This window comes from Salmo salar, chromosome ssa07 (assembly GCF_905237065.1).
Source record: "Salmo salar chromosome ssa07, Ssal_v3.1, whole genome shotgun sequence".
Taxonomy (NCBI): domain Eukaryota; kingdom Metazoa; phylum Chordata; class Actinopteri; order Salmoniformes; family Salmonidae; genus Salmo; species Salmo salar.
Genome location: NC_059448.1, coordinates 45,186,941 through 45,204,169, shown reverse-complemented (window position 1 = coordinate 45,204,169; position 17,229 = coordinate 45,186,941). Strand labels below are relative to the sequence as shown.

The following is a 17,229-nucleotide window of genomic DNA, read 5'->3' as shown; positions in this document are numbered from 1 at the left end:
TCCGTCACACCTACAATACTGGAAAATTAATGATATTGTTTTCATGATAGGCCTTGAGCCAGTAAAGAAGCACTGTTCAGTCTGTCCACGGACATGGTCAAGTAACGCTCAGTGTATTCAGTCACACTTTCAGTAATCAGTCACACCTCCATTGGTCAAGAGGAATTCTAGACACACACACACACACACACACACACACACACACACACACACACACACACACACACACACACACACACACACACACACACACACACACACACACACACACACACACACACACACACACACACACACACATAGCAGGGCCAAGCACAATACAAACCCATTTGATCTTATCAAAACAATAGCGTTTGGCAAGTAACTTCTATGACATAGACAAGTTCACTGTGATGATAATTGTATCAATATGTGTAACATAGTCTACACACTGTTTCATGTTCTAGTATTGTAGTGGTGAGGGACCTTACTGAACATTCTGTGCTAAGGACAGGGTCAAATAACGTTCAGTGCATTCAGTCCCACTTTCAGTAATCAGTCACACCTCCACAGGTCAACATGAACTATAGATGCGCACACACACACACACACACACACACACACACACACACACACACACACACACACACACACACACACACACACACACACACACACACACACACACACACACACACACACACACACACACAGTGGGGCTCTGTAGATTCTATAGTTCCCTTGTGCTTCCTTCACCGGCAACACTCGGACACACATACCCCTTACCCCTCTGCTCCCCAACTCCCCCCGGCCCCCTCCCTCATATAAGCCTTACACAGACACACACACAAACACACACACAGGGATGAGACTCTAAAAAGAGAGAGAGAGAGAAGGAGGCTATGACATTGAAGAATTAGTCCTGGACTGTTTGTAAGAGGATGTGTAATGTTTGTGGTCAACTCGTGGGATGTACTTTTGCTATTCACTTTTGAAAAGGAGCAACAATTTGGAATATAGAACAACTACCCAAGGAGATCCAGTAAGTGATTATGACACAATACTTTTGTAGAAGTAGAATGATTTTTTTTTAATGTTTTAATTTGTGACACGTGGATTTGTAAATATTTATGCAACTGTGTGGTCATCCAACAGCAAAACGAACTGGACAAAGATAATGGTCAAATTGTGAACACAGTTCTTCAGACATTATCAGAAAATAATGAAAGTAATAGAAATAAAAATATCCTAAAATGAAACACTGAATTAAAATAGAGTTTATCAAAGAGGGATATCTAAGTTGGTCTGTAGTGCACCTTTTGAAAAGCCCTGTGGTGGTGGCCTTTATATAACAATTACAAAAATATATGCCATTTAGCTGATGTTTTTATTCAAAGTGACTTAGGGGACAAGCCCCGAACTCTGGTTCTGATCCACTGACTCGTAAATATACAGTTAATGAAAGAGAGAGTTTGTTCTTTGTTGAACACAAACTCCATCTTTCACTTGAGCCTCTGGTGTTATATGAAGTGTAGAATATCAGACTCACCCCTACCAGTGTTTTCCTATGTCATAGAAGTGTATCTTATTCACTTGCAGACTAACATGCGCTTTTTCCCCAGATTTTACTCTGGTGTTTTGGATGTATTCTTAGCCTGGCACAGCTATGTCGTTGGTAACCCTGTTCCTTAGTGACAGCTTTGGGGTGAGATCAAGCTAAGGATGCTCTTGGCTATGGTGCCATGCTGAAACATGCAGTACTACTGGGTCAAAAACACAGAGAGAGATCTTATGACCAAAACTTTGTCTAACTGTCCCATTGTAACACTCTGGCGCAATCAAAGACACCATGTATGAAGGAGTTTTCCTCTCAAAGAACCTGAATAACATGACAAGATGTGATCATTTTGGATCATGGATACTATAGCCTAACGTGACAGTGCCTAAACGATAGTACTGTCCTGTTTGTGTATTTGCTGAGGTCACAGACCTTTGACCTTAGAGTAATAGTGGCGATAAGCTCAGACTTCAGACATCAGGTAATGAATTATATTCTATTGACTGTTTTAGAAAGATACAAATCAAATGGCCTCTTAGATAAAAACATGGAGGCTCCCCAGCTGGATCTGACAACTGTTTTTGCTGCAGTCGCTATATCAGGTCCCTACTTTGTTTAATTGTTACTAAACAATTGTGTCATTATAATTCACACTTGATAAGATAAAGCAAACGTTTCACTGGCTGACTATGTGTGCCATTCCCCCAAATATATGGTAATAAGCGGAGAGAAATAAAAGCGAGAACAGCATATACATTCAAACAGGCTTTCTCAATACCATGGAAGTGCCAGGTTTGAATGAATGGGACCGTAAGATCCCTCACATAACGGAGGACAAAACTGAAGAAAAAAATCGGATGAAACTGCTGTTACTCACAATAAAATGACAGCTCTTAAAAAGTCCAGCTCTATCCCATTGTATATCTCTCTGTCACGCAAATCTATATCTCTCTGTCATGCATATCTATATCTCTCTGTCACGCATATCTATATCTCTCTGTCATGCATATCTTCAGAAAGTCTTTCTAACTCAAGATGTTTACATTTCATAAAGGAAGCCATTGGTGCTCACTGGTGGTGTTCCATGTAAACATCTCCATCATGTCTGTCTCCTCAGCAGGTGGAGCGGTATGGATGCCCTCCCTCCAGAGAACCTGTACCCATACACTGTGTCCAGACCCATCTACTCCAACCCCACGTTTGAGGAGGACAATGAGAGGCAGGCCCGGGAGGAGAGGACCCTGAGGGAGAGACTCAGCCGCACCTGTGGGTCAGTTTGGACAAGGTTTTAATAGTCTTACTGAAAGGAAGACAGGCAACATTTTGTATGTTTGGTCTGTCTGTCTGTCTGTCTGTCTGTCTGTCTGTCTGTCTGTCTGTCTGTCTGTCTGTCTGTCTGTCTGTCTGTCTGTCTGTCTGTCTGTCTGTCTGTCTTTCTGTCTCTCTGTCTGTCTCTCTGTCTGTCTGTCTGTCTCTCTGTCTGTGTCTGTATCTATGCTGACTGTAATAATGTTTGACATTAAATATGTGTTTTTTTCCAATGCAGCTGCTCAGGTAGGCAGGCCCTGAAGGTTGTGAAAGGAGTCTTTCCTGTCATTGACTGGCTCTCCAGATACCCAATAAGAGAGTGGCTTCCCAGTGATGTCATCTCTGGTGTTAGCACTGGTCTGGTGTGCAGTTTACAAGGTGTGTCCCAGTTTTCTCTAAACCGACTGTAGTCGGTTTTGATTTTCCAGTGTGACCAAATGGCGTTCTTTCCTCACTACTGTAATCACCCATGGCAAGCTGCTTCGAACCATTTCATGCTTAGACAGTTTTGTTTAGTGCTCTTTGAAGTAACATGCTGTTGAAACTGAAAGTCATCAATCTTGACAGAGTAAACATGTCAGGCTGCAGTTGCCCCTTGTCAATTCTCATATAGACGAGAGAACACTAACACTGCTCATTTCCTGGGGTATATTTCCTTGTGTCTCTCAGGCCTGGCCTATGCCCTGCTTGTGTCCGTGGCTCCAGTCTATGGACTCTACTCTGCCTTCTTCCCCATCCTCACCTACTTCCTGCTGGGCACCTCCAGACACATCTCTGTAGGTAGGGCCCGCCCCTTCACCTGACTGACACCTGGACTGACCATTGACCAATGACTAATGAAGTCATCCATCTCCTGTGATTGGACGTTTAATGAATGAGGCAGAGACTTATCAAGTCATATATGTAACAATGCATTTACAAAGTTGGCATCAATTGCGTGTGCACTTATCAGGTGTCTCCCTTGCCTGTTCTCCACCCCTCAGGTCCCTTCCCTGTCACCTGTCTAATGGTAGGCTCCGTTGTGTTGACCCTCGCCCCCAATGACCACTTCCTGCTTCCTGGGAATGGCACCGGTGTGAATGGAACAAAGGCTGATGGGATTGTGGTGGACGTGGAGGCCATGGAGGCCCAGAGGATCATGGTGGCGTCGTCCATGACTGTGCTGGTCGGGCTGTTCCAGGTAATTATTGAGTTAAAGATTCAGTGCAAAGAGGAAGACATTGATGTTCCACAATGATCTGATATCCTTCTGTTCATATTAATATAAGGTCTTGAGGAACAACTCTGGGCCCTGATAGCCTTTAACTTGGATCCAGAGTCATGTGGTCTACTGTATCTCCATGGTGACCAGGTTTTCCTCCCCATACAGGTGGTAATGGGGCTGCTCCAGGTGGGCTTCCTGGTCCGTTACCTGTCAGACCCCCTGGTGGGCGGCTTCACCACAGCCGCTGCCTTCCACGTCCTCATCTCCCAGCTGAAGATAGTTCTCTCCGTCCCCACTAACAACCACAGCGGCTGCTTCTCCATCCTCTACGTGAGGGTCTCATACTCTAATACACACTGTAGAAGGACATCTGTCTAGATCCCTTTTGATAGGCTGTTAGTGTCGGAGAATTAATTCAGAAAAAAAAGGCTAGAATTTTCTTTCCATTAAATAACACATGGTTATTGTCAAAATAACAACAAAAGAGATTTCTATTTAGTGGTCGTTCTATCCAACTAGGTTCATTTGAAGGCCTACTTTGCATTACACAAAATGCACATCTCATGGATAGAGTCAGACATAAAGATCACCAAATATGACCAATTCTTCTGTTTAGACGCTCATCGACGTGTTTACCAACATCAGACAGACCAACAGAGCTGACCTGGTGGCTGGGCTGCTCACCATTGTCATCGTCATGGCTGTAAAAGAGGTCAACGCCAAATTCCGGCACAAGATTCCCGTCCCCATCCCCATCGAAGTGATTGTGGTAGGAAATGGAATGGCTCACGGTCAATATTTTACTGTTTTGAAATGATAACGATCAGTGTTTGAGATTCTATGAAATGCAGAATATCCAAACATGTAATAGGGTCTACGGAGAATTCTGAGGATATTATGGGCTACTATTAATGGGGTGTTTTTAGAACTTCTCCACGAAGTTACATCATCCTACGTGATAAAAGAACTATAACCTAAAGATGAAATGACTGTATATGGATCTACTGTGTCCCATATGTGTGTGTTACATGTGTGATGCATGTTTAAGTCTACAGTAACTCATCATCTCTCACCTCTCCTGTGTCCAACTGTCTCTATCTCCACCCCAATCCACCCCCCTCTCTCCCAGACCGTGGTTGCCGCTGGGATCTCCTACGCCACGGAGCTGGAGTCGCGCTACGGCGCCAGCATTGTGCACAGCATCCCCAGGGGGTGAGAGCCCTTCCTGTGGCACTTCCTGTTTCCTGTCCCCAAAGCAGAGGATGTTCTGGACGTTTTTTTTTTACAGACTTAGCATCGTATGGTCCTCCTCGTTAAGTCATTCAGCAGGCGCTGTCCAAACCAGACTGCCTTGGCTTGTAGTGTTACCATCAGAGTATTAACAAATTATTCCAACAATAATATCAACAAATGGCATGGAGAAACGTTCCCAACAATACCAAACATAATTTGAAAGACTATTTAAATAACAATATGAGTTAAATTCAGTTAAATTGGATACTGTACACTTCCTAAATCGAACACAATATCAAAACTGTAAAAAATAAGTTTCCCAATGTAACTTGTGAGGTGTTTGTCCAGCAGGTTTGCTCCAGCTCAGCCTCCCAACATAGAGCTGCTGTGGAACATTCTGGGCTCTAGTTTCTCTACAGCGGTAGTGGGCTATGCAGTGGCTGTCTCTGTGGCCAAGGTCTACGCTGCAAAACATGACTACACCATCGATGGCAATCAGGTGTGTGTGTGTGTGTGTGTGTGTGTGTGTGTGTGTGTGTGTGTGTGTGTGTGTGTGTGTGTGTGTGTGTGTGTGTGTGTGTGTGTGTGTGTGTGTGTGTGTGTGTGTGTGTGTGGTACATTCCAAACTTCCTGCCAATCATGTTCTTTCCCTAAGCAGAATTTCTCTCACGCTGTGGGAGTCGACCTGTGATGTGAGAGTGTCAATAACCAAGAGTTTAATATGACCTTCCTAACGTCTCTCTGAAACAATGTGAGCATTGTGGCCAAAATCTATTTTGGAGACACTCCACACAGACACACACATAGTCAGGACACCACTAAAACACTGTGTTAGTTTTGATAGTAAGTATCACTTAAATGCTTCATTCAATGGGTTTACAGTAACTCAACACTCCCTACTAAAACCGGATTTGTATATTGCAAATTGGCACCAATGCAAATGTTTTCTAAATCAGGCCCTAGTCTCTATGACATCACAGCAGAGCACAGGTACAGTATGTTCAAGAACAACATTTGCAGATTGACTGGTTTCTCAGCTGTAACGTGTGTGATGCCCCATGTGTCATTTGCAGTAGATTGACCAGGCCCTCTCCCTGTGTTTCCTAGGAGCTGATAGCGTTCGGGTTCAGCAATGTCTTCTGTGGCTGCTTCTCCAGCTTTGTGGCAAGCACTGCACTGTCCCGCACCGCTGTACAGGAGAGCACCGGTGGCAAGAGTCAGGTACACTATACAGTACTTATAGGCAAGAAAAACACACACACACAATAACAGGGTGCCGTTACAAATGTGTGTACTACTCCTACAGATGGCTGGTATAATCTCAGCTGTGATGGTAATGATTGTGATCCTGGCTCTGGGGCACCTCTTGGAACCCCTGCAGAAGGTGAGGAAAGGGATCAATGATAATGCGGAGTGTGAAATGGGATTGGTGTAGACTAACACAACTGATCCAGCTCTGTATTGGTCCCACAGTCAGTGCTGGCAGCCATCGTCATCGCCAACCTGAAGGGAATGTTCATGCAGGTGACAGAGGTGCCCACACTGTGGAGACAGAACAGAGCAGACTGTGTGAGTAACACTGTAGAGCACCATCCACATTCAATCCCCTGAAGAACTGTAGATGACATGAAAGCATGATCAACTTGGTGTACATGGAATAACTGTTCATGTAATCACTGGCAGTAAAGATACCTTAGAGTGTATTGATGTCACCCAATCCACTGTATTTCACTTCAATGTAACAATTGTACTAGGACTTTCTCTGCTGGATCTCATCGAAAGTTAAAGCTGAAACTTGTTCTTTTCCCAGTTCATCTGGCTAGCGACCTGCCTGGCTTCTGTGGTGTTGGGACTGGACGTGGGACTGCTGGCTGGCCTGGTGTTTGAGATGGGAACTGTGGTGGTCAGGACACAGTTGTGAGTGACACATAACACCTGTAGCACGTAACACTACATAGTACCAATCACATACATTACTAGATGCATTTTGTGAAGGCCTAGATTAGATGTCATATTTTGATGTAGATATTGTTGTGTACACTACAGTATTTACCCTGTATTATAAATCCATTAACCCTGAATCAGAGGAAGATCAAAAGATATCCCTGGCTCGCGTGTTTGACCATGTGCTCTTCACCGCTGTGTAGATAGTCTATAAACATCAGTCGGCGAGATTATGAGTAACACTGAGCAGGCCTCTTCTGTAATCAAAGGCTATTAGGATGGCTTTGAAGTCTTCAGCTCGTGTCATTAGAAATATCAACTTTCCCAAACCCACTGATGTATAACATAAAACAAATAAGCATTACAAATAACTGCAAAGACATTATAGGATTCATATGCTTGATGTGTCCTAGTTTAAACTGTCATTATTTATATTGTCTGTCTACAAAATAGAAATGACTAGGATGGCACTAAGAAAAATATATTTTATTTCTAAAAAATATATTTTCCTCTTCATTCATAGTCCTGCATGCTCTACACTTGGAAACATACCCGGCACAAACATATACAGGAACATGAAAGACTACAAGAATGTAAGACATCTGATATGTTTCAACTCTAATTAATATATACCAGAAATGGATGCCAGAAATAAATGCAATAATTAGGCCTTCCTCTTTCAGATTGCAGAAGTTCCCGGAATTAAGATTTTTAAGTGCAATGCTCCCATCTACTTTGCCAACATTGACTACTTCAAAGAGCGATTGAGAGCCACGGTGATTGAGCTCATTATATTTCCCCTTGGCATTGTATAGATTGTGGATAGGCCTTATCACTCTACAAGCAGGCAAGATGAAAGTTTGTTGTGCATTTGACCTTTGACATGCAGGTGGGGTTTGACTCTGTCAGAGTGTTCAAGAAGAGGAATAAGGCCCTCAAGAAGATTCACAAACTCATAAAGAAAGGGAAACTGAGGGCGACAGAGGTACGATACAGTCTGGTTACTGATAACGTTCATCTGTTCAGCTCAGAATCTTTTCAAACAGGGAATTTCCATCTTCAGTCTCCTTTCAATCCTTTACACTCATTTAGTTTTGCTCTGTAATGTGAGCTCCAGTACCTGGTAACCAGTTAGGATTTTATGACTGGTTGTGGAACTACTGATTGATTGATTGATTGATTGATTGATTGATTGATTGATTGATTGATTGATTGAACCTCCGTTCCCCCAGACCGGGGAGGTGGTATCCGAGGTCTCCCTGGGTGTCGACAACAAGGGTTTTGAGAGCGAGCGGGACAGTGGACGGGAGTCCGGGCAGGTGGAGGACGGGGATTGGCCTGTGCCAGAGGTGGAGGTCCATGTGGATTGGGCCATGGAGCTGCCAGTCAGGGTGTCGGTACCTAAGGTCCAGATCCACAGCCTGGTATTGGACTTTTCAGCCGTGTCCTTCCTAGACGTGGTGGCCGTCAAGTCCCTCAGACTGGTAGGTCGGACTCTACTACTGGTACCATCCATATAATATTCTACAGAATAGATTTTACAGACTACCGTTCATTCAAAGACAAAAGATCCCTTACTACAGTGTTATAGTGAGTCATCTTTCTGACATCATTTGAGCTAGTGATCTACTGTATGACGAGGCATCATGTCACAGCTTATACACAGTGCCCCAGCTCATGACAGTGCACAAATGACACAACTAAAGGAACAAATACCCTCTGTATGGTTCAGTGGAGGTCGGTGATGTTTAAGATGAGGGAGGACGATTTTTTATGAACATGGCCTTATTACTATCACAGCATATTGGATGATTGTCATTCATATTCCATTCACCCAGCTCAATGTAACAGCGATAGGTTTAGGCTACTACATGATATAAAACTTTTCCCTATACCCATCAGGACAGTTTACAACACCGATCGAGAGAAAAATAAGAATAATCAAGGTGACAGACAATGACACATTCAATACTGCATCGCACAATCTTGTATGCATCTAGCTGATTTAGGATGTAATCATTAGTCAAACAGTTGCAAATTAGAGTTTCTTTTGGACAAATTCAGGTATGTTTATCCCTGTTTCGTTACGTTTGCTTCCGTTTAAGACACGTTTTTTCAACAGAATCGGTGGAATGAATACAGCCCTGATCACACGCAAAAACAGTTCACTTTCATAGCAGTCGCATACAAACAGCATGATCATTTTGCCCGTTGTATTAATCCTTTTCGCATCTACGCGCCCCCCTTCTCACACCTTTTCCCTTCGCTTGTGGACTTCAGTGCACAACACATCAGCTATCTGTGACCAGGCAAAAAAAACTTTCCAAGCCAAATCTTCATATCATAACCGCTAAAAGTTACACACAGTCTACATCATTGTCACCATATTAGCAAAGGTCATAGTCAACATAGCTACTAGAACTAACGTGTTAGTAAACCCGCTACAATCATGAACTACAGTGTACAGTCAGCAAGCAGTTTAGCAGTTACACTGGCAGGCCCCGGTGGCAATACATTTATAAAACCAAAAGCTTACCTTGACTTGGAAGAGTTCCAGTGTTTGATAGATATAGCCAGCTAGCTAACATAGCATCCCTCTCTGTTTGAGCCAAGTGTTTGATTAGGCTAAACTAGCTAGCTGCATTCGCCAGCTAAGTCAAAGTTTAAAAAAATACAACAAAGTATTGCTATCACTCTCTCTCTCTTGCTTCTCCTTCATCTTTAAAGTTGTCATAATCATAGCCACGGGAAGTAGTTTGGGGGTAGGGGTGCTGGACATTTTTATTTAAATATATTTTTTAATTCTGATTTTTCAGGGGGTGCTGCAGCATCCTCAGCACCCCTGCTTCATGATTACTGTGAGCCTTCAACATTTTGTATTGAAGTCTAGCTGTCTTCAGGCTACGCCGTGGTGCTACCCTACAGAGGGCTGTGGATGCTACTGTAGACCTTCATTGCAAAACAGTGTGTTTTAATCAATTATTTGGTGACGTGAATATATTTAGTATAGTTTTATGTAAAAATGCAAACATTTTTATGAAATTCACTGAGGAGGGTGGTCCTCCCTGGTTCAACAACCTCAGAATACTACTTTAAATAATGCCCTGTGGCTGTTTTGTTTACTGTAGCAATCTCAGGGCGCAGGAATGTGCTTGTGTGTTTAGAGGGTTTGTGTGTTTAGTGATATCAGAGCTTAACCCTGTGAGATAAATGACATGGTGTCACACTAATCTATCCCCCTCTGTCCTCTACAGGTCATTAAAGAGTTCCTACGCATTGGAGTCAATGTCTACATCGCAGGCTGTGACGGTACGGTTTGGGATGAAAAAATACAGTATATGTCCCTATTTAATGTCTTGAGCATAGTAAGCAGTGTTATCGGGACAGTGCTATTACTTTCTTACAAAGAATTCTGCTGTAAAATGTTTGTTCAATGCTGCCAAGTGGATTAGAATGAACTAAAAGCAGATTGTACTATCAAATTGTCCATGTCATAATAATGGTTGTGTTTTGTTGGCCTGCTTGGAGGTTCACATTCTGATAACTGGTGGTGTCTGTGCCAGTCTGTTTCAGCACTGGACAGCCCCTGCCTTCTGCATTGGGTTCTTTGCTGTTGTTATTGGTCTCTCTAACTGGCATCTAACACTCCAGATGAAATTGTATGGAAAATGGAAGCCTTGGCCTTCTTCGACGAGGAGGTCATACGAGATCTCCTCTTTCTCTCTGTCCACGATGCCATCCTCTTCATCAAACTGGAGACAGCCAATGGGAGCATGCAGGATGCCATGGTTGAGGGGGTGAGGGACCCGGAAATCTGTGGTTTATTCTCTGATTTTAATTGATGCTCAAACAACTGACTAAAGACTGTATTAACCTTGCTATCTTGTCTTTGCCTGTGCCCAGCTTTCTCTAATGCAGGACTGCAAGGAGCCACCGCCTTTCACTGATGAAGAGGACCTGATTGAGACCTATGACAACCAGCATAGAGTGAGAACTATTTTCATCATTCCATTCTCTTCTTTTGTCAATCGCATCAGAATGTTTGACAGCCATAATTTTGTCCATTATTCATCCAAGTCTCTCATCCATAGGCAATCCATGGACTCTCCAACTAACACAGAAACGCAGAAGAGCTGACCGTGTATCTGTGTTCTCTGTGAACGGAGGATCAACCGGTATACATTACTTTCCATAAGGTACCACGGTCAAATCAGGGGACACTGACGATGGATTTTCCCCAGACTAATGCTCAAACTCAGGGGAAGCTACACTTAGCCATCTGAGTGTAACGTTGGACTTTGGAGTGGACTAAGAGGGTGATCTGAGGCAGCCGATCATTGATATCTCTCTTTAACAACCGTAAATTGTCTTAATTATATCAATGAATAATAAACTCATTTAGATGTATATATTTATATTATTGTAAACTCTCTGCTGTGTCAAGGCCCTTCTCTTTCACAAGTGTAATAATATCAATAGGGATGAAGTACAACAGGAGTTAGGCATGTCCTTTTCCTTGGGCGCATTTCGACAACAGGACCATTGTTTGTGTTTGTGTCGAGGGCTTTCGGAAGAACAAACGCATAAATACAGAAGTCCTGGTCATCCGTGCAGTTGCAGTTGATCTGTGTTATAAACACTCAGTTTCCTCCCTCCCGAGATGGGCACTCCCATGGGGCGGAAGGGACATCGGAGGACCTCGGCTGAACCTGGAAGAGGGAAGAAGAGACACTTCTGTTTTATTTGTGGCCTACTTAGTTAACAAGAGAAACGAGTGGTACTACTTCCCAAATCCCGTCACAGACTTTTTCTCCTAGACCCATCCACTGCACAGGAAGTGATATCATACAGGAAGAGTTGAAGTGTGTGTAAACAACGATTGTCTATTATATTGACAAGATATTAGAGTGACTGCTCTAACGATGGAAATACATGTCCTCAAAGATGGAAGGCAGGCGGAAGGTGGCGAGATCAGGTGAGACCATTCTAGCCAATGAGAGGGTAGATACATGTGTGAACAACAGGCCATAGAGATAGATAGCGGACTCATCTTTGTATCGGTGCAATCATAATGTCTGTACCAGCATGGGCAGCGCCATTGAAGCTATCTCCATTTTAAAGTTTTTTTTATTCATTAGCTGATTTCTCCCAACTCATTGCCTGATGACTCAATCTGAATTCTTCCGCTGCTCTATCATTTGCTACATACTTCAGTCTGAGACTGCCATCATTGAAGTTGTTTGCGGTGATGTCAAAATGAGGGGTGTTTTACAAAACAAAGTCATCAGCGATTAGAACATCTCTAAGCAAGAGGAGTATCAAAGCCAATGACGAATTTTCAAACACCGCTTTACCCACGTGTGTTCTGGCTCTGGGCCAACCCATCGGATTTTGGGACCAATCAGATGGTCTAAAACGGATTTCCATTTTAGAAATTGTCGGGGAGTTACTTAGATCCAGACTCATTGCAGAGAAGAAAATAACACCTGCGGGCGTGGAGTAAGCGTTTGGCTGGAGCAAGGAGTTTGGGTATCCAGGCAACCCAACTCGTAGGAATCCCCACCCAGTTGATTAGTGTAAAATGGTGAAAGCCCTCAATGGCAATGTCCATGCTAAAATGAGTTATATCCATGATGAGTCTATCTATCTCTGACAACAGGCACAACTCCGATATAAAGTTGTTCTTGCGTAACTTGCATTCTAACCATTATGAAACTTCTATTCGATCAAATAAGCCGCACATAACAAATTATCAATTCCATTTTTTGTTGACCAAATTTGATACAAAAATTCCTCACTTCGTTGGCTTATTTTTATGGACAGATTTTGGGCAGAGTAAAACCTTTCGCTTTTTCCTCTTCCTCTCTGGTTTAAAGGGTTTTGGTTGGTTGTTTTTTATTAAGGCCATTACGAGATGAATGAGGCAACGTTGCGTTCTCAGCCATCAACTCTACAATAAAAGGCAGACTAGACTGTTGTAAAAAATGTGTACTAGCAATACCAAGAGCAGAATGTAAAGTTGTTTTTCTTTTAATCCTGTCTAAATATGGACTGCAAGCATTTCTGCTGGCTTTGAAGAGATTTTTGTAATATTTCTGGATGTTATTGTACAATTAAAGCTTTGTGGAATATTACATTTAGTGTCATATTTCCTTTCCCAGTCAATCAAAATATCCTTTTCTGCCTCTGGCCATGTGCGAGGTATGAGTTGTTTGTGCAGACTACGGCCCTAGCTTTCCCCTGATGTTCCTGTGTGGGTTACTGTGAAGTAAGCTTGATAGTGTCGTGTTACTAATTGTAGGAATTGTGTAAAGGCATTTATCACCGTATGTACACATTCCATTTACACACACACACACACACACACACACACACACACACACACACACACACACACACACACACACACACACACACACACACACACACACACACACACACACACACACACATGGCATTCATTCTTCAACATATTGGACTACAGTGGCTGGGTGAGTCTGAACATAACTTTCTATGTATCTCAAATAAGATATATTCAACACTTGTTTTTAAGAGTTATATTTCATTTTATAACTTGGGGAAGTACAGTCTTACTAGATGGGAGAGGCAAGAACTTGTACAGTGGGTTGAGTAGTGTAAAGCAAGCTTTAAAAATAAGTATTGCTTTCCGTTCAGTCACTAACCTAGTCACTAATGTAAGACTCACACACACCTTTTTATCAGATTCAGCCTATTTCAGTGAGCAACTTCCTCACTATTTGACTGCTGCATCTATTCAGATCAAGGTGTTCTATCTATAAGCAGGTTACTGTCTCAGTATGTACAGGTTGCTCCATTCTTAATGATTTTGAAACAATAGCCGCATTTATACCTGGTTCTAGCTTGGGTCCTTTGTCCTGATCTTATCCACGTTCTGTTTGTGCCCACATTTTGTAGACAGATGTAGAAAATCAAAAGACACATTGTGATCTGATTGTGATCATGTCATCCTGTCCACCTCTGGTAGTCAGACACACATTGTGCCTGGGTATCTTACAAGTGTAGACAGATCTGGAAAGAGAAACAATTTCTATCATCCTTATTTCCACCCTATAAAATCATTGACAGGTGGCACCATTGGCTGATTACATCAATATGTGTCCAACAATAAATAAATGAATAACATTTTGAAAGAATAGCTGTGAAATCATTTACGTAAAGGATGGAAAGGGACTAGAAAATGTGGTCACAATGCAGACACAGTGGACAGATAACAGACACATTTCTGGAAATATGGGCACAATCAGAATGTAGACAAGATCAGTACAAAGGACTCATGTCAGTGCCAGGTATCAATGGGGCTTTGAGCATCTATCACCTGATCTGCTTTCATAGCATCATGATGAAAATTATATTATCAGTAATTCATATTTGACAGCATCTGTAAACTTTATAAACCATGTTTTGAGTTTAAATAATTCTGTCGTGAAGATGGGCTTATTGTGTTCTAATCTCCACCGGTGGTTGTGACTGTAGATATTTATTACTTGGGTTTAAAGTCTACGTTGTAAAAACACCCTTAAAAGTCTTCAGCTCATTCTAGTCGGCGCTATAGTTGCTAGGATTCTCCCATATGGAACCTGTTCCTGTGGACAAACTGACATACATAGTTTTTTTCGCTGAGATTCTCTCCCAAGCACAAATGTTTATCATCACATTGTAAAAGGTTCTCAGTTTTCTCTGCTGAAGACTACCGTACTGTTTATTGGTTGTTCTATAGTTATTATTATATATGAGCTAGGCCATGCCAAGCTCATATCAGGAGTGATTCATTGATTTAAAGATTTACGGACTATTTGAAAACTCACTAAATGATACATGGAAAAGTACGTAGGTTATGTTCATTCATATATGAGACATGTTTATTTATTGTACTATTGTACAAATCAAATCAAATCCAAATCAAATTGTATTGGTCACATACACATGGTTAGCATATGTTAATGCGAGTGTAGCGAAATGCTTGTGCTTCTAGTTCCAACAGTGAAGTAATAGGTAGCAAGTAATCTTACAATTTCACAACTACCTTATACACACAAGTGTAAAGGGATGAATAAGAATATGTACATATAAATATATGGATGGCCGTGCGGCACAGGCAAGATGCAGTAGATGGTATAGAGTACTGCATATACATATGAGATGAGTAATGTAGGGTATGTAATCATTAAATAAAGTGGCATTGTTTAAAGTGACTAGCGATACATTTATTACATCCAATTATTATTAAAGTGGCTAGAGATTTGAGTCAGTATGTTGGCAGCAGCCACTCAATGTTAGTGATGGATGTTTAACAGTCTGATGGCCTTGAGATAGAAGCTGTTTTTCAGTCTCTCGGTCCCAGCTTTGATGCACCTGTACTGACCTCACCTTCTGGATGATAGCGGGGTGAACAGGCAGTGGCTCGGGTGGTTGTTGTCCTTGAGGATCTTTTTGGCCTTCCTGTGACATCGGCTGATGTAGGTGTCCTGGAGGGCAGGTAGTTTGCCCCCGGTGATGCGTTGTGCAGACCGCACTACCCTCTGGAGAGCCTTACGGTTGTGAGCAGAGCAGTTGCCGTACCAGGCGGTGAAACAGCCCGACAGGATGCCCTCGATTGTGCATCTGTAAAAGTTTGTGTTTTCGGAGACAAGCCAAATTTCTTCAGCCTCCTGAGGTTGAAGAGGCGCTGTTGCTCCTTCTTCACCACACTGTCTGTGTGGGTGGACCATTTCAGTTTGTCCGTGATGTGTATGCCAAGGAACTTAAAACTTTCCACCTTCTCCAGAAGTCAATTGTATTCACATTTGACGAATCAACAATAATTGTACTTTTAAATGACTTATTTACTTACTTACTTACAAAAACCTACACACAAAAACCTAAAACGCAAACAGACCATCACAAACAGTTATTAAACAGTTATATTAGTAATTCTTCACATAACTCAATCACATACCTCAATCACATAACTGTCAAAATAGGTCACAACCAAGTCACTCAGCTCACCTTGCTCTGTGGGAGACTTATCTTTTCCTTAATCTGCCTTTATGAGTGGAAATGGCAGGAGTAGGGAGTCAGTGGAAACTATTTGTCCTTGGAGTCGTTAACGGAGCGATCCAGCCTTTATCAGCCATTAGAAATCTGACAGCACACATGTTAAAGCCTTGGAGAACAAAGGTCTGGTCTATAACAAACAGAACAAAATTGCATGACGAGGCAGTAACAATTAATCATGTTAATATGAGGATGTGCTTCTTTTGATTTAGGAAACGCTATCTTGATTAAATATTTTTTTTAAACAGATGCAGGTTAGCGTTTTTTTGTCATGAATCTTGTTCTGGAGGCACTAGTGGTCACTAGCTGGCACAGTCGCAAAATCATCAAATCAGATTTGAAACCTAACCATAACCTTAACCCTAACCTTAAACACACTACTAACAGTAACGCCTAACAGTAACCTTAAATTAAGACCAAAAAGTACATTTTTGTTTTCATGGATTTTTATAATATAGACAATTTTGACTTTGCAGCTGGCCCATCTAGAGGAAATCGCTCAGTTCTGCCTCCAGGGCAAGATTCATGACATTAAACGTCAACCTGCGAAACATACACCCCAATTAGGTTTCTTCGTGTACTGTAAGTAATAAATATACAATAAAAACAGAGAATAAAGTAACCTTCCCCTACACACACATAAACATACTGTACACACACACGCACAGACACACACACACACACACCTATGAGGTCATTCCCACAGACATGCTATTTTCGCTTGACTGGAAGGCAGCATTGAAAGCCAACAAAAACATGTACTATTTTACAGTAATAAAACTGTGATGATAACATAAAGCAGAGATACCTGTAGCTTATCAACTGGTCACACAACAACATCTGGGTCAAGGCAATATGTTTTCATAGAGAGGGAAAATTCAGTTTGATCTGGTCCATCATTTATGCTGCAGGGTTCCCCAAAAGGCGG

The 17,229-nt window shown here is 42.1% G+C and overlaps 1 protein-coding gene and 1 long non-coding RNA gene across 3 annotated transcripts; one reads left to right on the top strand and one right to left on the bottom strand.

The window, feature by feature from the left end:
* The first annotated feature begins 806 nt into the window (after nucleotides 1–806).
* Nucleotides 807–13,360, top strand: LOC106609368 (pendrin). 2 transcript variants are annotated; one of them, XM_014208140.2, is made up of 21 exons: nucleotides 807–1,021; nucleotides 2,655–2,807; nucleotides 3,084–3,223; nucleotides 3,515–3,625; nucleotides 3,829–4,025; nucleotides 4,215–4,379; nucleotides 4,666–4,818; nucleotides 5,179–5,261; nucleotides 5,631–5,781; nucleotides 6,390–6,503; nucleotides 6,589–6,666; nucleotides 6,756–6,851; nucleotides 7,093–7,199; nucleotides 7,750–7,819; nucleotides 7,910–8,002; nucleotides 8,116–8,211; nucleotides 8,459–8,710; nucleotides 10,481–10,535; nucleotides 10,878–11,023; nucleotides 11,130–11,213; nucleotides 11,318–13,360. In XM_014208140.2, the coding sequence occupies exons 2-21, from the start codon at nucleotides 2,668–2,670 to the stop codon at nucleotides 11,339–11,341; spliced, it is 2,355 nt and encodes a 784-aa protein (XP_014063615.1). In that variant the 5' UTR covers nucleotides 807–1,021; nucleotides 2,655–2,667; the 3' UTR covers nucleotides 11,342–13,360. The 2 variants fall into 2 exon arrangements, with proteins under 2 accessions (XP_014063615.1, XP_014063616.1); XM_014208141.2 differs by having other exon boundaries at nucleotides 808–1,021; nucleotides 5,634–5,781.
* LOC123743777 (uncharacterized) lies at nucleotides 6,491–15,750 on the bottom strand. The gene is made up of 3 exons (XR_006770656.1): nucleotides 15,636–15,750; nucleotides 6,975–11,935; nucleotides 6,491–6,824 (listed from the first exon to the last, which is right to left on the bottom strand). It is a non-coding gene; the product is annotated as an uncharacterized lncRNA (long non-coding RNA).
* Nucleotides 15,751–17,229: the final 1,479 nt, after the last annotated feature.

What these genes read in the sequence shown, in the direction of transcription:
- LOC106609368 (XM_014208140.2), top strand. Translation starts at nt 2,668, where the DNA reads ATGGATGCCCTCCCTCCAGAGAACCTGTACCCATACACTGTGTCCAGA. An exon ending in GACAGAACAGAGCAGACTGT is followed by an intron (nt 6,852 to 7,092) that starts GTGAGTAACACT and finishes TTCTTTTCCCAG; the next exon opens with TTCATCTGGCTAGCGACCTG. An exon ending in GGAAACTGAGGGCGACAGAG is followed by an intron (nt 8,212 to 8,458) that starts GTACGATACAGT and finishes CCGTTCCCCCAG; the next exon opens with ACCGGGGAGGTGGTATCCGA.